Below are 23836 nucleotides of genomic sequence, written 5' to 3'. Positions count from 1 at the left end.
AACTAGTTTGGGACTCTGGAGTCTATTGAAGGCTTCCAGCTTCCAGGGGGATGTCTTGGATGGTAAATTGTGGTTAATTGAAGTCCATTTTAGCCCTGAGCACAGCAGCAGCTATCCATCTCCCACTTCTCAGCCCCTTGGCAGACAGTTGTGGACATGTTCCTGGAACAATTTTCATAAAGCTTACAAGAGCGAGAGTGGACAAAAGGAACTTGTCTTCCAAATATCAAGGATCTGTGCTCTGCTCATTGATTGCTGCTTCTAATGACAAACATAAAGAAAAAGAGGCAGCTGTCACTGTTGTTACACCTTCCTCTCCTACTGAAGTGATTTCCAGGGAATTTAAAGGGCTTTAAATTTGAAGTACTTTTTTCCTCCATTTTTCCCCCATTGTGGGAGAGAAACATTACCAGAACATTCCAAAGCAATCACATATATAGAGAAAATCAGAAAGTCACCACACATGACCAGGTGAAGGTGAAGGCTCAGAAAATACCTAAGAAGTTAAGTTAAAACCTACAGATGATACTCAGCACAGCGAGAGGAAACAATAATAATAATAAAATAAAAATAAATAAAAAAGAAGCAGCAGCAGCAGCAAATGCTAGGGAAGGAGGAGAATCTGATTCTAGAGCTACCACATTATTAGGTGTAGTACATACTTTTCAACAACAACAAATTAAAATCTCAACACATACAAATAAACAGGAAAGTACAGCCCATTCAAAGCAAAAAAATAAACCAACAGAAACTGTCCCTAAAAAAGACCCGATGATGGATCTATTTGACAAAGACTTTAAAATTGCTGCCTTAAAAATGCAAAAAGACAAAAAGAAATGCAAAAAATGCAAAGTGACAAAAAGAATATAAAAGAAGAGTAACAATAAAGCAGGTATGGAGAAAGAGAGAGAAATAGACTGGCATGTCTCAAAAAGATGGAGGGCTTGACCCTACCTGGGCTATTTAATACCATGGACACCTGAAATGTTGCTTAATCTCTGAGTCTCAGGCCCTGCACTAGTACAAGATGGAGAATTACCACTTTTGTTTCCAGGAATTGTTCCAACGCTCAAGTAAGAAAAAGTATACAAAAGTCTTTTCTTAAAAAAAAAAATACATATATATATAAATTTTGTAGTTTGCATGGTAGAAAACCTTGGACAGGTCAAACTCACAAAAGCTAATGATAAAATAATGATAAGAATAATTGAACCCCTCAAGAATTGGTATAAGTACTACATGCAATAATATATTTTAAGTTATCCAATAAGAGTACATAAACACTGGACTTTTGAAAGGATCAAGCAAAACCTGCTATGTACAGAAAACTTTGTTAAAACATTAGAGTTTCAAAACACTATTTCAGGAATAAAATATGAGTTAATGCCCTAAGTTTTCGGTCCTGGCATCCTCTACTCCCTCTTTTACCCCTTCATTCAGAAAAGGTTGTTTTGTGCCCATGTTGAGTGGATTATGTAAAGTACAAAGGAACTAAAGGATTTCTAAGCCCAACAAGGCTTCCTTACCAAATCCATGGATAAGAAGTACTTGGTACAATCTGTGAGGAGTTTGTTAGAGAACATTGCAGAGGCTGGGATGGAATATGTGCTTATCTCCATTAAAGAAGTACAAGGACAGCTATCTTCGTGGTCCCTGGACACTGGCCTCAACACATAATCGATAACTTTAGCTGCTTTTTAAGGATTTAAAAGGATCTGCCTTCTCTCATTTATACGGGAACTGATACTAATCCAAGAGGTTTAAAAGTCTCCCAAATGTGTTTTGTTTTTGTCTATTTAAATAAATCATTGCTTCTATAACACTTGTTGTGAGATCTAAATAAGTCGCCTCCAATGCTTTGAGATTTAATTTTTTTTCATTTATTAAATTATATTTGTGCTGTTATAATGTATTTTGCAAATTCTAAATCAATGTGAAGTTATAAATAAGTGATACGTTATTACCGAGGCATTGAATTTTAAAGCTTTAAGAGACCTAAAATACTGTTTTACTCACTTACCCACTAAAATGATTCCTAAAAACCATGGACCCCTATACCCATTTCGAGGCTGACATCCAAATTATTTTTCATCAAAATCTAAATGCAAAGGTAAATGGCATATGGTAAATATTAATATTTCAAAATCGAATTGTTTTATCACTCAGAAATTATTCCATGGAATATAAATATCACAGTAACTTTATATCTACCACCACTTTCAAAATATAAGATTAAGCTCTTTTCTTAAGTCATAAATTTAATATCATTCCTTCTCTTCCCTGACATTGTATTTCTCTCCCAATTCCCCCCACAAAATATCATAATGTAATATACTCATATGATGCTTGCACATATTTTACTGATCATTCTCTTTCATATCTTCGCAAACAAAATATGTATGGAACTTGAGTTTTACAATTATTTTGTATCTCCTGTAATCATAAGACTCATATTTTTCACTGTTCTTTTCTGGATTGATATAGTATTACAATTATTATTTGTAAACATTTGGGGAAAATAACAAATACATTATAAATTTTGACAGATAAGTATTAAATAGAAATAATAAAACCTTTAAAAAACATTAATTTTACAGAGGATGTTTGTGGGAATATTTCTTTAGCAAAAATATATAAAATCTCCAAGCTTATAAGAGAAAGGGACGGGAGCAATGGTGAACATTGGGGTGGACAGGTGGTATAAACCAAAGGACAGAGAAATCTGTGGCAGAACCCAGCACAGATATGACAGGCTGGAATATCACAACAGTAATAGCATTTACTAAACCTTAGGATGTGTTGGTCACATACAATATTCTCTAAGTGCATTACATCTTTGAAACCTCATAGTAATCTGTTGGGAAAATAGAATAGTTTAATCAGGTCCCCTTACCTTAGGTCCAGTTGGGGGTGGTGCAGTGCATTCTTTGTAAGCAAGTTGTGTGTGGGTGGAGTTAGTGAACATGGGTGGCACTGCAAATTGGCTGGTGTTGACTGCCTCAGGCATTCGCCACACAGCCATGCTCTCAAGCCTACAGTTCCAAGGACGTTTTTTCTAGTTACCTAGCTCATAGACCTGTGTGTGAGGAATCTAAGGACACAGCCTGGCATGTGAAGGGTTTGTGACCCAGTCTGGACAATGGGCTTCAGGGGTCTGTGAGCTCCACATGCAGCCCTAGCTCGACAATTGGCATAGTCAGCAGGATTATGGGCAGGTAAAAGAGCTTGACAATTGGTGTAGTTGGCAGGATACTGAGCACGTACAGAAGCCGAAGGCCCTTGAAGAAAGAGGAAATGTAGCTACTGTTGAATATGCTCTGCCCTATGGCCACTTTCCTGTTGATCAGGATCTGGTTGCTTCACACTGTAGTGCAAGGCAGCATAGACCAGGCATTACAATGGAAAAACCCTTGGGAAGGGGAGGAAACGTGGCTATCCGTGAGCATGTGGTGCCTTGTGGCCACTTTTCTGCTGACCGGAGCCTGGGTGCTATTAACTATGCTGCAAACTGATTGAGATATGTGGCAGAAAGCAGAGTTGTTGGAAGAAAGGATGATTATCCTGGAGGATGATGTGCAGTGACTGGCCACTCCTGCCTCTCACACCAGGGAAGACGACCAACCCAGTGGTGAGTTGGGGAAAGCCATGCATCTCCAGGCACAACCTGTTGTGCACAAGAAATTGAGACACAAGCAGCCTATGGGACCAGATGGATAACCGTTGGGTGATCTACAGGTGACCCAGTTCACCACCTATGTCCCGTATACCCAGGTTGAACTGGTTGACTTGTGAAGACAGTTCAGGCAGAAACATGGGGAGACCCTGGCTGCTTGGCTGTTGCAGTTATGGGACCTAGGGGTGGATAGTGTGATGTGCTCTGGTGAGGAGATGGACAGGCTGGCCTCCATTACCATACACCCATCCCTGAAGCAGAGGCTGCAGAATAGCCACAGATACGCACAAGTTGAGGTAATCACTCTTTGATGGACTGGGTGAATGCAGCTGCCTGAACTGTGTGGGCAAATGCTGGAGAACTGCCCACAATTGTTAGTAAATGGCAAACGTATGCCGAGCTTATTCAAATCATTCAGGAGCTGGGGATGCAGCAGTCCATGCTTAATGTAAACACTCGTGGTCCAGATGATGGAAATTTTACAGGCAGCATGAGAGACATAGTGCTGTAAAATGCCCTGTCAATGTCCTTTGGGTCACTGATGGCCATACTGGACCCATACATTGGTCATCCTATACATGAGGTAAGGACCATGATAGCTGGCTTGGGTGAAGTAGAGGATAGAAGATAAGCAAAAGGGGTCCAAAAGGTGGCCAAGACCAAACCCACATGAAAGTCTCGGGATTTTATTCCAAAGGGACCAAGCAAGACTAGCCGTAAGCAGATATGGCTTGACTTGCTTGCAGCAGGGGTTGATAAAAAGAAAACTGGCCCAAACGGCATGCCCATTGTATGCATTGACAAAGAAAGGAGCCCTCTGGGATTGGACTGAGGAAGTAGAACAGGCTTACCGGGCTACAAAAAGGGCAATACAGCAAGTACAGGATTTACAAGTGGCTGACCCCACTAAGCCTTTTGAGTTAGATGTACATATAACCCAGGAGGGGTTAGGATGGGGTTTGTGGCAGAGACAGGACCGATTCCGCACACCTTTAGGATTCTGGTCTCAGCTCTGGAAGGGTGCTGAAGTGTGCTACACTCTAATAGAAAAGCAGTTAGTAGCTCTGTATTCTGCCTTGATAGCCACTGAAGCTATCACAGGAACGGCCAAAGTCCTAGTAAGGACGACATACCCCATAATAGGTTGGCTGCACACATAGGCAACCAGCCCTAAAATGGGTATAGCTCAGACTCCCACTTTGTCTAAATGGGGAGCATATATAGAACAAAGGAGCACAGTGTCAATGAGTCCTCTGTCCAAAGAGTTGCAAACTGTGCTAGGCCCAGTAGAGGTTGTGGAGGAAACTTTGGCACAACCTTTACCCATGGAGGTGGAGGTTACACCTTTCCATGAGAGACAGGGACCTATCACAGAGCAAGCTTGGTATACAGATGGCTCTAGCATGGGACCTTCAGCATCGTGGACAGCTGTTGCTGTCCAGCCCTTAACAGATACCATGTGGTATGAAAATGGCACACGGCAAAGCAGTCAATGGGCTGAACTGAGATCAGTATGGATGGTGATAAAAAATGAGCCTGGGCCATTAGCCATCTGTACTGACAGCTGGGCTGTGTACAAAGGTTTAACCCTTTGGATCTCTACTTGGAAATATAACAAGTGGACGGTAGGCCACCGACCCCTGTGGGGACAAGCCATGTGGCAAGAGTTATGGGAATTGGGGCATGAGAAAGAAGTAACTTTTTCCATGTCACAGGACACTTCCGCTTAGCCAGTCCAGGAAATGATGAAGCCGATGCCTAAGATGGTTGGACAGAGCCCCAGCTACTGATGTAGCCCAGTGGTTACTTTGACACATGCAGCATGCTGGCAGCAAAACCATGTGGATGGCGGTTCAAAGATGGGCCTTGCCTATAACATGGGAAGATGTAGTGAATACCTGTTGTGTTTGTCCAGTATGTGCTCAAGAGAGTCCACACCCCTGGTGGATGCCCCATACAGATGAGCAAATAACTCAAGGAAGGGTACCCTTGACTCGATGGCAAGTAGACTTCATTGGACCACTGCCAAGGTCAGAGAATTTCAGATACATCTTCATGGCTGTCGATACGGCCACTGGTCTTCTGCTTGTATGGTCTTGTAAGGCCCCAGACCAGGTAAACACTGTGAAGGCACTGAATAGCCTTACAGCTATGTATGGCCGGCCTGTAGTTATGGAGAGTGATAATGGAACCCACTTTACTGGACATAGAGTTCGGAGGTGGGCCTCCCAGTTGTCCATTCAATGGAAGTTCCATGTGCTATATCATCCCCAGGCAACGGGAATGATTGAATGGTACAATGGCCTTTTAAAAAAGGGACTAAGGCTATCTATCCAGCCCCCATCCATGAAGGGGTGGACATGGCAGTTATGACCAACAGTCAGAATTCTAAATGAGAGACCTCACAAGGGCGGGCCCTCTCCAGTGGAAGCTCTGCTGCATAGGGCTGTAGCACCTATAAAGCTGCAAATCACTATCAAAGATGAGCTTTTGAAGCCAGGATATGGCAAGAATGGAAATATTCTCTTACTGGCTCCAACCTGTTTGCAACAGGGACAGAGAGTACAATGGGAATGGCCTTGGAGAATAAAAGCCCCCCATATACGTTGAGTAGGTTTAATAGGGCCTTGGGGAAAAGCATTAGAGAAAGACCTTAGATGACAAGTACCTGGTCTCCTCAAGTAAAGGTAATATGGCCTGGAAGAGATAAGAACTCTATTCCAAAGGGCACATTTGTATTATCATTATGGCCAATTATGAGTTCCCCTATACTGTTACATGTAAAACCTACAGATCCAAAAGTGTTAGCAGACAAAGTATGGTATCATAAGCCAAATAAGTTACCTATTCCTACAATCCCAACCATCCTTTCTCAGGATGGCAAACTGGCATGTATCTTACCAGAGGGACAAGAATTTCCCCTATTGGTACAAATAACCCTTCTCTCTTTTTGCCCATAGTGTTCTGGCTGCAAGCACTGCACCAGAGTCATATGATCAATGTATCAGCCTACTGAATATGCATTGAACTGCCCATCAGTATGACTGCAGGATTCCCATGGAGGATCACACCAATGGTAACTACTACCTGGACATGTGTGGCTAAAGGACAGAAGTATAAGCCTTAAGGTATATTGAACAGACAATAGGTTATATGAATGTAAGGGTCATTTATCCTCGCTAAGGGAACATCGTGGAAGGTTCTGAATGCATAGATTGTATGGCGAGGGACCCTGAAGGGGTGGATTGTTGAGAAAATAGAATAGTTTAATCAGGCCCTTTCACCTTAGGTCCAGTTGGGGGTGGTGTGGTGCATTCTTTGTAAGCAAGTTGTGCATGGGTGGAGTTAGTGTGCATGGTTGGCACCGCTACATTAGCTGGCGTTGACTGCCTCAGGCATTTGTCACGTGGCCATGCTCTCAAACCTACAGCTCTCAGGACCTGTTTGCCGGTTACCTAGCTCATAGACCTGCGTGTGAGGGGTCTGGGGACCCAGCCTGGCATGTGAAGGGTTTGTGACCCAGTCTGGACAATGGGCTTGAGGGGTCTGTGAGCTCCAGACTCAGCCCTAGCTTGACATAATCCAAAGCGCGATAATATGCCCATTTTACAGAGGATCAAACTGGGGCACAGAAAGGTTAAACAGCACACCCACAGTCATGCAGCTAATGAGTAGGGAGCCATGTGTGAACCCAGGAAGTCTGGAACCAGCACTTGTAATTACGCTGTCCTTGTTATGAGGTCCTCATCCTATGTTGTCCTTGAAGCTTTTCTGGGCTTAGATAGTGCAATCAAGGGCAGCTTTTCTATAATGAATGCCTCATAGGCAACAGAATGAGCTTGATATAAATAGCAAAAGGTACTAGTACCTGAGGTGACTTCGAGCTGCCACAACAAAAAGGGTGGGAGGGTGGGAAGGGGTTCTTGGGAAGGGATGTGTGGGGAATATAATGAAAGCCAGTCAAAATGGCAATGAAATCATTTCACTAGTCAATCATTCTAATAAAAAGTACCTTGCCACAAATCTCTGACACTCCTGATGACAGTTACTGAGAAGCAGAGTCCTGGATGGGGAAACAGTAAGGGAGGAAACTTAAAGGGCTTGAAATCTCAACCAGAGACCACCACGCAACAATTTGGCCACAGCCTCCTGGGGCCCTCATTTGGCATCTATGTATGGCATGTAAAGTAGGGGCTCAGCTCCCTGCCTCTGGATCCCCAAAACCAATAGCCTTGAGGGCTGCGGCAAAGCTGGCTGTTCTGCTCACAACCTATCTAAGGGCAACTCTCCCACTGGCCTGTCTCCCCTAAGAAGTGAAGGGGTGAAGTCCAGATTCATATACCCTATGGTCACTCTGTCTTCTAAAGAACTATATATTCCTGATTTAGAGAAAAGATAAAGTTTGGACTGCAGGCTCACTATGTCACCTCAACAGCAGACTCACAGCCATCCTTACCAAATATTCCCCCCAAATTCAGGTAGATATAGCATATATAGAGCAGATTATCACCTCAAAAATTAAAGAAAGCAATAGGGATTCTTCCATATGGTACAACTATTGAAAAAAGAAAACTAAGAAAAGAAATCCAATACTATATAGTAAGAGTCCGTAAGGAATAAAAAGCCAAATGAAAGATTAAAACACTTTTTGAAAATAATACAAGGAAATCTTCCTTACCTAAAGAAAAATTTGATTCTTCAGATCAAACAGAAGCACTGAATATGAGTAAGAATAGTAGGGTGGGTGTGGAGAGACCTGTACCTAGACACAGTAAAGAAAAATTATTAAGCCCCACAAGTAAAGCTTACCGACTGAACAAGAAAAAGTTACTAAATTGAAAAAAGAAACAGATTAGCATCAGATTTCTCATCTGCAGCACTAAATACAAATGATACTAAATAATAGTGTCAACATCTTTGTAGAATATTGACACAAGGCAAATTTGACCCTAAAATTCTACTTGCGGCCAAACTGTTAGTCAAATATAAAGACAAAAATAAGTCACTTTCAGACATACAAAGGAATATATCACCTACATAGCTTTCCCATAAAAATGTTTGATGAAGAACTGTGGCAGAAGAAAAAAAACAAAAACAAAAAACAAAAAGGAAAGAATCAGTATGATGAATTCAAGAAAAAGAAACAGCAAACAAGAAACAGTGCAGTAAACCAGTAAAACTTATAGTTTAAATATTACTGATGTGGCCACGAAATTTAATGAAAGAAACAACTCGTAAAAGAGAGATGCTTTAAAGTTAAAAATATTACAACACATTCTGCAAATTGTTTAAATAATGCCTGGGATGAAACAGGGAAGAAAAGAATGCTCAAGCTTCATTTGGTGTGTACATTGGGGCTTGGGATGTACATGCAGATCATAATTTTTCCTTGATAGGGAAACATATTCTAAAATGTTTAATCTATACTGTTTGGTTTGCTTATATCACTTTTTTATAAATAGAAACAAACAAAAAATTCAATTGAGCTTTGAAGAAACCACTAAGATTCTTGATGGGAGAGAGAAAGTGGGATAAAAACTTCTACTGACTGAGAAAGAGCCAACTGCAGTTTCACTTAACTTTCAGCAAAGGAAATCTTTTGTAATATGCAAGCATCATAAATTACTCCCTTTACTCAGGAAATAAAGCAAATCTAACCTCATTGGTTATCCCTACATACAGCAGACCTGACCACAACCAATTTCCCCATACGACTTTTTTTGTCCAGCAATTACCAATCTTTGACTGCAGAGAGCATTAATGTTCCTAAAATATTTCAAGGTAGTGGCAGCCGTGTAAGTGGGTTGATAAGGGTTATGTGTACACATACTCCACCATCAATCTCAGGGAAAGGGTTACCTCTTTAAATAAATTCTTAAAAAATGAAGAAGAGAAAGTATGACATTCCATGAAAAAAAAGAGGTTCAAAATGCTAAATGAAACACTGGTACAGTCCTTATTGACTCCAGGCTTGCTACTTTCAAAGAAATTTTTACAAGTCCAGACACCGAAAACGTCCCTCTGTCCTCTTCTAAATACTCAGTCAGAGGATGATTCAGAGCAAAAAGCAAACAGGAAATCTTTGACATTTGCTTATAGAAAGTCACACCAACCAGAGCCACTGCCATGCTTAAGAACATACCCAGTCTTGCTAAACACACACCAACCCACACATGCAGACCATAAAGTAGGAGATAATTGCAAAGCAAGCTGCTGCTGCTGTTGCTGCTGCTACTGTTGTTGTCAGGGTCACAAACTACCTACAAACTGACTAGGGTTTGCTGACCAAAAGGAACAAGGCAAAGGGCCAGGAAGGAAAAAGCATCTCAATCACCCACTTGGTATGTTCTCATGGGTCAAGTTATTCTCATATTCTCACCCCACAGAAAGGACAAGCATTTCGAGGGCATTACAGATTATGGTGACTGTTTTACTTTTGCTCTGGCAACACTGCCCACTACCTCCACTCCTAACCGCAGGAGCCTGGATCTTCACTTATATCAGCCTTCACTTTCCTCATCACACTAATGGGAAGCAAAAGGAATGGCCTGAATGACAAGGTGTGTCCAAATCACATAAAGCCAGTCCAGCTGGCTGTTTCTGTGAGTTCATGAATGAAGGCGGCCGTGGCGGTGGTCCTAAGTTCGTTATGTCTGGAAGTAAATTTCTGTCATTCCATACCTGTGGCCATGATGGTACTAGACAGAATCACAAAACACAAATTCCAGTGCCAGTTCTGTGCCAGCTAAAACTTCCAGAGACTTTCAAATTATCATTGTTAAATGAAATACGTAAAATGGGTAAGTGGAAAAATGATTATCAGCCACCATTCCTCATACACATAGATGAGCTTCGAACATTTTTCACAAGAATAGGACCAAGTTTGCTTAAAAGCTTTTGGAGACTGACCTGAAAACAAATGACTTCAGAGATTTCTCTTCTTCCTCCTCTTCTCCACTAATTCTGGGCATAGCTTATGTTGCCCTGTGGTCAATCTCACCTTAGGAAAGCCACCTCAAGTCTTAGTGACAGACAGCATCTATCTCTCTCCTGGCCTGACCGTTCCTTTGACTGTGCATCATTTTCTAACAGGGTAGGAAGAAAATCACTGTGAGGAAATCATAAAGAACAAATTTCAGTTCAATAAGAAGAAATTTTTAACATTTGGAATAACCAGTGATGGACAAAAAACAGTCCGTTTTCTGAGGTGGAGGGACTGGAGTTACACTAGCAAACACGCCATCATGTCTGAATGAATAGAAAAGGAGAGAAGAAAATCCCTCACTTGTTTTCCAAGATTCATCTTTTCTCATAAAAATGAGAATTCTCCAAACAAGAATACTTGACACTAAATATTTATTTGCCTTCTGCAAAGAAAAAAGATTATAACATATATTAAAAATGCAGGGAGCCAAGGAAAACTTTAGCAACACCTGGTCTTTCCAGATAAAAGCATATAACCCCCCTACTCTGAACCTTGGGGCCTGACAGAGGACTAAAGAGAAACCAAGAACCCCAGCCATTTGGTACAGTGGAAAGAAGGTCAAGATCAGGAGTCAAGATTTCTCAAATTCAGTAAGAGCTCTGGCAGAAACTACAGGATCCACATCTCCTTGGTCTCAGTTTCTCCATTTCAAAAAAAGGAGAGGGGATGATTAACTCATTCAGCAAACACTTGAAAGGGCTGTAACTAGATGTCTGGTGCCCAGATCAGACTAAATGATTTCTAAGGTCTCCTTCAGATCTGAAAATCTTATAATTCTGATAGACACATTTAGTAGACATACTTTTGGCTCTGACCTAAAAATCTGGCTAGAAACATAAACAGACTTCTACATGAAAACACAGAATTATCAACTATAATATGGACTTGGCAACATGAGGTCTCACCATAGCTGAGAGAAAAAAGTGCAAAATTATCTCCAGTGATCATATTACTTTAGGTTACCTTATAGCTCATATCTAAAGGTGGTGCAAATACAGCCAGAGAAGGGCCAAGACACTATCACAGCCAACTCACTACTGCACAAAGGAAAGTCATGTCCATGTTTTATTGAACTCGCCAACAATCTATCATATGAAGAGTCTCAAAAAAAGCATGCTTCTCTCCCTCCCAGATTTGTCCTTTCCCATTTGGCAAACTCTACTTTATTTTTTATCTTCCTCCCTTCTGTTTCGCAGAGAACATAAGCCAACACAGCAAAAGGCTTTTTGTTTATTTCCTTCCTCTTCAAAAACAAAGCCATGGTTTGAGTACATTTACCAGAACAAGGTCCATACAGAAAAAGACTTTTTGTAATTTTATGAAAGCCCCATGTTTGAATTTTTTTTTAATGGCAAAGCATTTTTATTCTTGTTCTTTTTATATTTACATAGTAATACTATAACATCAAAATATCTGTATAGCCATTTCAGTTTATCAATTGCAAATATATCTGTATTTGATTTTACTGTAAGAAGAAGGTATATTTACCTTCTTTCTACTTATGAGAAAACTGAGACTTACTGTGACCTGCTCAAGATCACACAACTAAAATAAGCTGCTCAGCTAGTTTTCAAACACAAGTCTTCAGTCACTAGGTCAAACAACCTTTTGAGAACTAAAGATTTAAAACATAACAAAATAGCTTCCATAATGATCAAAGAGAAAAAAATACACTAAGAGAATTTCTAATTATGCATATTAAGCGATATACAAAGAACCACCCTCCCAACAAAATAAGAGCAGAGGTATATAAAAAGGAAACTCTAAGGATTTTTTTTTTAATTTTTATGAAAAAGGACAAAAAAAAAAAAAGAAAAGAAAATCATATTATTTTTATTTGCCAAAAGTTCTATCTGTTGCATGAAATAAGCATAGACTTTGTAGGACTCTTGTTCATTACTGGCATCTGATCTTTGATTTTACTAGCTTACCACAGAAAAATAAATAAATAAAAATAAAAATGCAGGAACTTTGTGACATATATGAGTACTCGTATATACAAGAAACAAACTTTTTAACAGCCTTTGAAAGATTTGTGCTTCAAACTGAATTGTAACTTACTGGTTAAAACTGGAACTTCCTAATTTCAACTGATCAATAATATAAAAAGCTTCTTCTATTTTTTAACATCTACGACGTGAAAATATACTCCCCAAGAGACCCACATGGCTCATTCCGTCCTGTCCTCCTTCAAGTCTTTGTCTGAGTGTCACCTTCTCAGTGAGGCCTTATGACCATGCCCACCCTGGGTAAGCCATATCCCCCTCCCAGCTTCCCCTACCCATAGCATTTATCCCACTCTAATGTACTTCATGACGTGTATATTTGCTTACTTCCACTAGTTCTACCAACTTGTAAGTACCATGAGGGCAGAGCTGTCTGTCTTTCTTCCCACAGAATTCCTAGTGCTTGAAAAATGCCTACAGAGAAACATAGAATATTTGTTGAATTAATGAATCATTTCTTCCTTTATCTCCTTCAACCTGAAATTTAGGAGAAATAAAGTCAGACAATGGACTAAACCATTTTAGCAGTTATTTCCTATGGCTTTTCCTCTTTTATACTTCTTATTATGGGAAAAGATGGACCAAATAACTGAATAAACCTCCATGCACCAAACAATTATCAACCCATAACTAATATTTTTTCACCTATGTTCTCACTCAGTAGCTTCCTACTCATTATTTTGAAGCAAATACCAGACACCATTCGATTTAATCTACAAATACTTCTGATGTTTCTCTAAAAGACAAGAATCCTTTTTTATTTCAGTACATCTACATTAAAATGATCAGACCTAAAAACACAACAAAAATTGTATGAATTTATTACTTTTTCTTCCTAACACAAATGATATCTTCAGACTAAATGGTGGCAGCTGGTCACCAGTCACCTATGATCATAGACTGAGAACTACTTTTAATGTCACTTCTGATTCCAGACCTGAGCTACTTTGCAATCAGTGCTCTCTGGAACACAATAATTCTATATAATCGATACATACTTTTAATTTGCATCCTTGAACTTACCCAGAAGAGAAAACTCTAAGGATTTTTGCTTTTGCTAGAAAGATGTTACCGACCAATTAGGACCCATGGTAACCAACCAGAGCCTTAAAATGTCAGCCGTATCATTTAGAATGAAGTGTTTGTGGATAGAGGGAAAAAAGGCAATAAAAAGGTGTGGCTGTGTGCCCCAGGATAACAAGAAAATGTGGACTTCTCAAATGGCATTCCTAAAAAATGGATTTGGGTTTTGAAATAAAATTAGTAGGTAAAAGGATTTCCAGGGCTTCAGAGTATAAGCCAGCAGGACTCTGACAAGCGTGAGTTGGGCATTTTGCATTAAAGTACTGCAGCGCTTTGTAAGGTGTAAAGCTCTCTATAGGCTCTGGATAAATGTTTATCCATCACAGAAACAGTCACTGAATTCATGAGCTTTCTAGCATGGCTTATTAACATGACTTCAACCACAGCTTTTACCTGTGCTTTGAAAGCACCTTCATCAAGGGGTGGTGGAGGAGGAAAGTTTCCAGAGCCAGATGGGAGGACACCGGGATCATCTAGAGGTGGAGGTGGCGGTGGAAGAAAATCACCTACAGAAAGGAAATAGATACATGAAGTTAATTGGTAAGCAATTTTATAGTACTCTTTAAAAAGATATATTTGCTGGCATTTTACTCCTTTGCAATGGCTTTGACACGTAATTTTTGCTTTATATAGCAATTATTCCCTACCCTAGTTCTCCTCGGTTTAATTAGTAGCCTTAAATTTCAGAAGAATAAAGAGGACTAGATCTGATATTTAGAAGTGGTATTAAAGCTAGTCTAGAGAGCCTGCGTACGTTTAACAAGAGCAGGGAATGGGGTGGGGGATGGAGTTACTGAATTGTACAAGACTTGGTACTTACCCTCAATAAATTTTCAATCAAATAGAAGAGGAAAAAATGTGTACACAAGTAAGGATAATGCAAGATGCAATTTATGAAGGCGTACAAACAAACATCTAGAAATTAAGATAAAGTAAGGCTTATGTTCAGGTGGAGGAACACAGAAAGCTTTACAGGACCATAATGCCGAACATTATGACGTAGCGAGCAAGTCCACTGTAGGAAGAAAGATGGGGAAACATAGGCACAGAGGTCAAAAAATTCAGGGCATGGAGAATAAAGAGCAAATCATAACACGGCAAAAACACGGGTATGAAAAATAATACTAGTGGGGCTGGCCTGGTGGCACACTGCTACAGTGCGCCGCTTGGGAAGCGCGGCGGCGCTCCCGCCGAGGGTTCGGATCCCACATACAGACCGGCCGCTCACTGGCTGAGCGAGGAGCGGGGGCAACACCGAGGGTTGCGATCCCGTTGCCGGTCCGGTACGGGCGCGACACTGAGGGTTGCGATCCATTGCCAGTAAAAAAAAAAAAAAAAAAAGACAAAAAAAATAATAATAATAAAAAATAATACTAGTGGGTTATAAAACTAAGAAAGGTGATGAAAATACGCTTTTAAGTATGTTTCACATCTAACAAAGGATTTCAATTTTATCATGCATGCAATAGGTAACTACCAAAGATTTCTAAGAAAGAAACAGTTGGTCACAATATGATTTTTAAAAAACTAATCTAAAAGTATGTGCAAGACAGATTAAGAGAAAGTGGAATAAGAAACATCTAATTTTGAAACCCATATACAATCCAGGAGGGAAGTAATGAGGCTTCGGGATACCAAGAAACCCAGTATCTCTGGCCAACAAGAACAGCACACTGAGGCTAAAGTTATTGAAAGAAAACATCCAATCTCTAAGATCTGAAGTACGTACATATATCCAAGAGCTATATGCTTCATGGTATGGAATCTTTTTAAATAGTCTTTGCAAAAAATTCTGCTGGGAAAACAGAAACTTCCACTTTCTAACATTTTCTCTACTTCTTTTCCTTTTAAAAATAATGCTTTTGATGTACTAGAGAAATATTCTCCTCTATTTATGGATAAGTAGCTTTTCCTTGCATTTCAGCTATTCAACACAGCATTCTCTATTATTAAATAAGTTGCTTTTAGATAGTATCAACACATCACAACTTAAGTCTTCAGAAAAAGAAGAGTCTAAGAATGGAAGGATGGGTACAGTGGGAGGATGGTGGATTGTTTTGGTTGTTCTGATACACCTTCAAAATGATTCAGTTGGCCTCCATTTGCCTTATAAATGACAGTCTTAGAATTTAAAAAGTAGCTAACATCTATCAAGTCTAACCCCCAGCCAAATTTAGACTACCAAGCAGTCAAGCATACTATCTCTAGAGAACTCTGCTTCCTGGAATCTCACTGTGCACCAGGCAATGTGCTAAGATTTTCATACGCTACCTCTCACACATACAGCAACCCTCCATGCTGATGGTTCCCAAACTTTAGAATTCATCAGGATCTCTGGAAAGTCCTGCTAAAATACAGATTACTGGGTCCCACTCCCTAGAGATTCTGATTCAATAGATCTAGGGAGGGTCCCAATAATTTGCATGTGTATTAAGTGTTCAAGTGATTCTGATGCTATTGTGTCTGGGATGACACTTTGAGAACCATTGCATTAAGCAAAGTAACATATCATTCCTACTTTACACCCACAGGATTAGAAAGGTTCAATAATGTATTTTATATCATATAGAAAATCTTCTACTTTTCTTACTCTACTGGGTACATAAATCTATAGACATATTTTGTCCATATCTTTATTAGAGTCATAAGTCTCATAAACCTTTATTAACTTCACTCAGTGCTCCAGTGCTTCTAGACATTGGCTACATATGAGAATCACCAAGGAAGCTTATCAAAAAATGCTGATGCCCAAACTCCATCTCACATCACTTCAATCAGAATCTTGGCGATGGAGGAAAGGGAGTGGGGAGGTAGAGTCAGGCGCCAGTACCCTTTTAAAGCCCAAGTTACTCTAACATGCAGCCAGGATAAAGAAACTCTCATCTGACCCACATTTGGCAACAGACTCCATGAAAAAATATTCAATACCTGTTAGGTAAAAAGAACTGTCACCAAGTTCTCTTCTGCTTTTAAAAGTCATAATGTATTAGAAGAATGCTCACAATAGGTTAAGTGATGAGGTAAAAGAGGTCTAGGTTACTGAATACATGACTACCATATTCTAGTTCACAGCCTAATTTTCAGGCAAAAATGTCTATGTGTACCTTTGTCTTCTTCACATCCACTTTAAAAGGATTTCTGAGCACACTTTTACACTTCATCAGATTCTGTTATGTCATAGGGATATATCAGAGCATCAGACAGTATCAGAACTGAACCAAAATCTTGGAGATCATATTCGAAAGGCACAAACAGAAGCCCACAAAAGCCACCTGAACAGCCCAAAACTTCACAGCAGATTAATCTTAGAATAAAAAGTTACAACTGCCTGTCTCTGAGGTCCCTTCCAACTATATCCCCCTTTACTCTATTTCTCTAATAGAACTTAAATATAGTGAGGCACAGGTTGATGATAATCATGGTAGGGTGAAAAGGAACAGAAAAGGAAAATGGAATGTAAAACATGAAAACAACAGAGACTGCATATGCTAGAAAAGATTAGGCAGATTTTTAAAAGCCCTAGTGATAACCTCATACTAATTATCTGCCTTATTTAGATCAATTATTAAGTCAGACCAAAGTTTTCAGTTCTTGAAGCTCAACCATCAAAGGCTTCTTACTGCATTCTTTAGAGTGGAGCTCACATTTTTAAAAGATGTTGAGAAATTAGTAAATGTCTAGGAAACAGATACAAACAGGATAAAGGGAGAGAAAACAGATCCTTTGGAGGGAAGCATAAACTGATTGGGATAGGTGTAATAAAAAACTCTTAATAACTGTCTTAAATGATAGTAAGTTCTGGGGCCGGCCCGGTGGCTCACTGGATAGTGCGCCGCTTGGGAAGCGTGGCGGCGCTCCCGCCCGAGGGTTCGGATCCCACATACAGACCGGTTCCCGCTCACTGGCTGAGTGAGGTGCGGGAGCAACACCGAGGGTTGCGATCCCGTAGCCGGTCCCGGTCCGGTACGGGGGCAACACTGAGGGTGGCGATCCATTGCCGGACACGGAAAAAAGACAAAAGACAAAAAAAAAAAAAAAAAAAATGATAGTAAGTTATGAGAATTCCGACTTCTAGCTCACCATTTTAGCAGACAAGTAAACAAGGGAAAGTGTTTCTAACTGTTAGTGAGAATAAGCTCAGCTTTAGAGAGAAAGAAGAATCCCCATGTTTAAGGAAGATGGGAAAAAGGAAAGAACAAAATGTGTGTATATGTGAGTTGGGGGAGAGGAGGTCCTTTCCATTCTGGTAGATTTTTTAAAACAATGAAATGATGAAAGTATATCCACTTTAGACACTTAGGTGGTTACCATCCTGGACAAAAACACCTGGATGAATGAGCTGCAGTACCTTCCAGGTAGAAATCCTAAGCTGTAGACCTTCACATTAGTGCGTGCCCTGTCTTCTCTGCCTTGCTGGGGTCATCCCAATGCAACTCCCAGACCCTGTGACTTACCAGGGCATTGAATAAATCAAACAGGCAAGTAAAAATAAATAAATAAATAATAAAAAATAAATAAAATAAAATATATATATATATATATAAGTGATTGGCAGTGGTATATCAAATCTAAGGTAGAAACATCAGTTTGAGAAGAGGCGAAGTGGCCAGACATATGCCTACAAACCTGGTTCACTCCACACTTCTTCCTTTACCATCCAAAGCCTACCCACATACAAAATACATTTATGCCTCAAATTCCATGTAAAATGGTTTATTCAAAGTTATATAACTAGTGAAATACAGAGCCTGAAACAGATCTTCATCCTTTGCAACTGAGGAATCTGTCATTATTTTACTCATTTATACTTTTTAAATTACACATACACACACACACACAGAAAAAAAAATTTTTCAGTACCTACAAGTGTATCATCTCCAAATGTTCAGCTGAGTAAAGTTTTAAAAACCATCAGTTTTAAAACCACCAGGAAATGCTGGAATACAGCAGAGGCCAAGAGAACAACAGAGGATAAGTCCCATTTAATGCATCCCTTCTCAGCTTTCTCAACCTATTTATTATCCGTTGGTTATAACTAAAAGCATAAAAAGAATTTCCTTGATTTACTCAACGTGTTCTTTCTACACAGATGAGGACCTTTCATGCTCTTTTCCCATCCCACTTCTGCTCTTTTCTCTGACAAAGGAGGGGTTGCTAATTTGACCAATCAAGCTATTACTGTAAGGATCTCAGTTTTAGAAAACAGCATCTAGGGCATGTCTCTCTTCTACTTCCTGCTTCAGACCTATGCAGCATCTGGCTCCCAGGAAACACCAGCTATTGTCTGGAGCATTCTCCTTGACTCTAAAGATGAAGATCAGGATGTCAAGCCAAGTCCTTCAGGGGATGCAGCTCACTAGGCATGCTGGCTCCTAAGATACAGTGGTGTGAGGAGTAGGTGGGATAAAAAGCCTGCTTCTTCCTAGAGCCAAAGCCTATGCATCATCTCAGTGGGACCACGGACTCTGTCCTGGAGGGACATCAGCACTCATGCAGCTATTAATGAAGCTGTGCCTCAATTTCCATTTTCACCTGTTCCTTGAATGTGCAGCTCCTTAGAGAATGCTCTGAGAGAAGTGATAATTATCAGGGCAAGGCTTGGGCATTCCTGGTTCCCTGTCCTCACCATCATCAAAATAGCAACAACCTCCCCCCGCTCAAATGACACATCCTCTGTAAATGAGAAGATATGAAATCTTGACAAAGTAATCTTTTTAGTTCTCATGCTAGGCATCTTTAGATCTTATTCTGTATAATTATACATTAGAAAAATTAAACTTTCTATTTTTCTTACTTTTTTTCACCCCTTTAACTCAAAAACAAATTGTTGATTTTGATAAGTACTTAATTTTCTAACATACAATGTCATTTAAAAGGAAAGACTAAGATTAGAAACAGTGATGAAGCACAGTACTGATAATGGTATAGGGAAACCAGCACTCATATACCACTAGTATGAGAAGTGTTAATAAATAAAACTTTTCTCAAGAAAATTTGACAATAGGCATCAAAACCCTTGAAAGTATAAACTTTAAGTCATCAACACCACTTTTAATAAATTATCCTACCAAAAAAGTAACTGAAGAGTGTGTAGAGAAGCAAGTTCAGAAATCTTCATCACAATGCAATAAAATGGAAAAAAATCAGAATGTTCATCAATGTGGTATTGGTTGAAAAATAAGTTGCAGTCAATCACACACTGGAAAACGGTGTAGTCATCAAACTGACTATGCTGATCTATATCTGACACGTATTTATTAATTGAGTGCTTTCTATGTGTCAGGCATTATTCTAGACCCTGGGGCAGGGGAGTGGGGAGACAAACAAACAAATAAATAAAATAAAAAATAAATGCCATCCCCGTGGAACTTATACCATAGCAGGAAGAGAAGGATGCTTAAAAAATAAATAAATAAAACATACTAAATTTCAAATGGCAATGACTACTATGAAGAAATGCAGAGCAAGGAAGGGGGATGCGACCACTAAGGTAGTGGTGAGATGCTGCAGTTTTAAATAAAAAAGTTGAGAAATACCTCACCAAGGTGGTATTGGGTAAAGACTTAAATCTAGTGAAGGAGTGAGCACGAAATATCTGGGGAAAGACATGAAAAACTGTTTCTGTTATATTACCATGTTAGGGGAAAAGTAGGCTACTGAACAGTGCTTATAATATGTCCCACTTTCATATAAACCTGTGTGTTAGCAGAGGTTGTCTATAGCTCAGGAGATGATAAGTACTGTTTTTTATTCTCTCTCCTTTTGCTTTATTATACAATAAATGTGAATTCCAGGCATGCATTTTTTTAAAAATCGAATGGAAAATACTTTGAAATGAATTGCAGAATCTACCAAAACCCAGCATTTAATTTCAATGCATCATTATATTTACCCTAGCCAAAATGTAATGTCTCTGTCATTTTTCTAAATAACTTAGCTTGAAATGCTCTTTGAGGTTCTCAAATTAAAAGCAAGAAGAATTATCATCTTTAAAGTAGATGATGTCTCCCTGATTTTAAATTGGACAGTTTCACTCCATATTTAGCTAATTATGGAATCTCTGGGACTTCACTGAGTTCAACAGTACTCTTGTCCAATTATAAATAAATATTCTGTACAAAGGTGGAACACCTTAGTGTATGGCATGTAATCATGTTTCTCTACCACACAGCGGTTTCCATTTGTCACATATCAAATTCAGCTTCTCAGTTGAAAACCTTGAATGGATTTCAAATGTTATGATATTAAGAGGACAGCCTGGTTCTGCAAATGGACTAGAACTAAATAGTACTTTTGAATACACCAAGTGTCATTTGTCTTATAAAAACAAAGTAATTACTATGTAAACAAACCACATCATATATTTTGACTTCCAAAGATGTGTTCAAAATAAATAGGGCAATGAGTTGAGCTTAATGCACCAATCTTCTACCAGCTATTGAGATACCTTCAGCTCCAATACTAAAAAGTAAAATACTCTCAATTTAAAAATGAAATAAAAATTAAAAATTCATGTTGTGGACAGAGAATGAAGGAACATCACAAGAAAACAAAAAAATCTTAATTTGCCACTGAGAAAAGAAGCTGGCAAATATCAGCATGCTGACAAAATATTCCAAAACCTTCCTCTTAGAGACGGATGATCACAGGGTGATGACCACTGAGGCCAAAAATCTACCTTCCTTCCAAAGATGGTCATGGAGCCTGAAGGAGTATGATTTCCCAATAAAAGCACTTTAAATAGGTCATCTAACTTATTCTACCACTGCTGTATCTGGCTATAAAATGGACCATCCTTATCTCCAGTGCCAATGCACTGTTCCTTCCTGACTCAGCTCCAGTACAGCACTTATTCTGCTCTTTGTTATTTTCATTGCACATCGGTTTGCCCTAGTTGACTAGGAGCTCCTTGAGGTCAGGCTCTCTGTTTTACATATAGCATATAGAACACCTAGGAGATGCTCAGTAAACAGCAGTAATATTACTAATTATTAACAGTATAAATCTACAAACACTGAAACTGAACTGATTGAACTCAGACAAAACGAACACATGTACTTTTCCCATGGTCAACACGGCCCCTTTGGGGGCCACCAGGTGGGTCATAGATCCTTCATGATGCTAATAGTTAGACAGTTAATCACAGTCTTAAAGTAGGCATCTGGTTAAGGGGTTTTTGTTTGTTTACAGTTTATCTTACTAGGAGCATGTCTTCAAAGTACAGGAACTGAGTCCTCATCCCTAAGTTACCACCTGGTTATGGGGGCACCATAGCCTCCAGACAAACGGCAACCCTCTGTACTGTACTTGATCTTTCTTCCATGATAAAAGATCTGTCAAAAGGTACTAAAAGTGTCTATATCCCATACATAGGATATGTGGAAAGTCCTTCAAGTCCTCCAGCAATTTTGAAGAATCAAATCTCATCCCTTAAAGGAGAGATGGGAATGGAGAAGAAGCAAAGAAAATGAGGGAAGGGAAGGGAAGATGTCATATGGACATAATTTCAAAATGCTAGTGCTTGAGGTGTTGAAACAGATCTGATTTTTAACTGTGGGTGTGCATCAAAACCTCATAGGGCACTTTCTTTTACCATGTATACCCAGACCCCACGCTAGAATTCTTACATCAGAATCTTTACAGTTGGGCCCCAGACACAAGCATCTTGTAAAACTCCTGGGTGATTTTGACGTATCACCCTGGTTAATTAGAGTCACTGATCTCCATGAAAAACAAAGCAAGACTGAACACCTATCGAAGATTAAAGATGACTAAGGAGACATGGCAACTAAATGAAACATGTGATTCTCAATGGGTTCCTAAACAAGAAAAGGGATCTTAGTAGGTCAATTGATGAAATGTGAACAAGGTCTATATACGAGGAAGTAATATTGTGTCAGTGTAAACTACCTGGTTTGTGACTCTACTGTGGTTACATAAGATGTCAACATTTGGGGAAACTGAATGAAGGCTAAATGAGAATACTTTATATTATTTATCAATGTTTCTGTAAAGTCTGAAATTATTTCAGAATGAAAAGTCAAAATTTATGTTTTAAATTGTAAGGAGCAAAAGCCAATGAACTATCCATAACTTTATTTTATAAGATGGAGAATTTTTCACCAGTGTGGTAAAGAGAAACAGCCAAATAGTGTAGAACCACACCAAGAAACCTACTGTGACCCCAAATCTCCTAACTTGTTAGCTGAGAACACATTTACCACATGATATGGACTGTGTCCCCCAAGTTTTAGGTATTAGTAGCTTGATCACCAATGTGAATGTTAAGAGAGTGGAAAATCCTATTATGATAATTGAAAGGTGGAGCCTAGAAGACGTGATTAGATTTTAGTACCATGTGGTAGTGAATGTACTAATAATGGTGGTAAGGGGTGTGGTTCTGAGGGCTTTAAGAGGAGACTATGTGAGATGCTGCTCTCTCTCTGCTCCACCATTTCTGCCATCTGAGACCCCTGCATTGCTGTAAAGCCACCACCAAAGAAGACTCACCAGATATGTTCCCTCGACTTTGGACTTCCCAGCCTCTGAAACTATAAGCAAAAAAATTTCATTTTCTTATAAATCACCCAGTTCCAGGTATTTTGTTATAAGCAACAGCAACAAACTCATACACCACAGTACATGGCAAATTTAGTGCCATGCACTGTGGTGTAAAAACAGGGACCTCTTGGGAATGATAAGAAAACCTGCTTTACCCCTACAACTTCAGAAGATGACAAAGAAGAGAAGAGATTCTTACTATTTAAGAGACTTGGAAGAGATGAGCAGGAACACATAAAATAACTTCAACACAATCCAGGCTGAATGCAGCATGGATAGGCTGGTAATCCTCGCTCGGTGGTCAGCAGCAATGAAATCCCATGAAACTTCCTCTTCCCCAATGTTGGGGCCCATTCCCCTGCTTCAAGAGAATCTTCCAGGACAAGAATGGCTACATGAGCCTAGGGGCCTTCTGCGACTTCTCCAGTCTTCGTCTTTTATGCACAAATGACTTCAAATTCTTCTCACTGAGAAATTCTTGTTACTATTTATGTAAAATGATGCCAACCATTACTCATTCTCCTTCAA

At 39.4% G+C, this 23836-nt stretch overlaps 1 protein-coding gene across 1 annotated transcript in view; it reads right to left on the bottom strand.

Annotated features, from left to right (window-relative positions):
- Positions 1–23836, bottom strand: part of LPP (LIM domain containing preferred translocation partner in lipoma) — a 573768-nt gene that overhangs the window by 340577 nt on the left and 209355 nt on the right. Inside the window, exon 4 of the mRNA XM_008580078.1 lies at positions 14141–14253. Within this exon, the coding sequence (XP_008578300.1) occupies positions 14141–14253 (113 nt within the window). The remainder of the gene's footprint in view (positions 1–14140; positions 14254–23836) is intronic.

This window comes from Galeopterus variegatus, unplaced genomic scaffold, assembly GCF_000696425.1.
Source record: "Galeopterus variegatus unplaced genomic scaffold, G_variegatus-3.0.2 Scaffold83, whole genome shotgun sequence".
NCBI lineage: Eukaryota > Metazoa > Chordata > Mammalia > Dermoptera > Cynocephalidae > Galeopterus > Galeopterus variegatus.
This window is presented reverse-complemented; position numbering and strand designations above follow the sequence as displayed.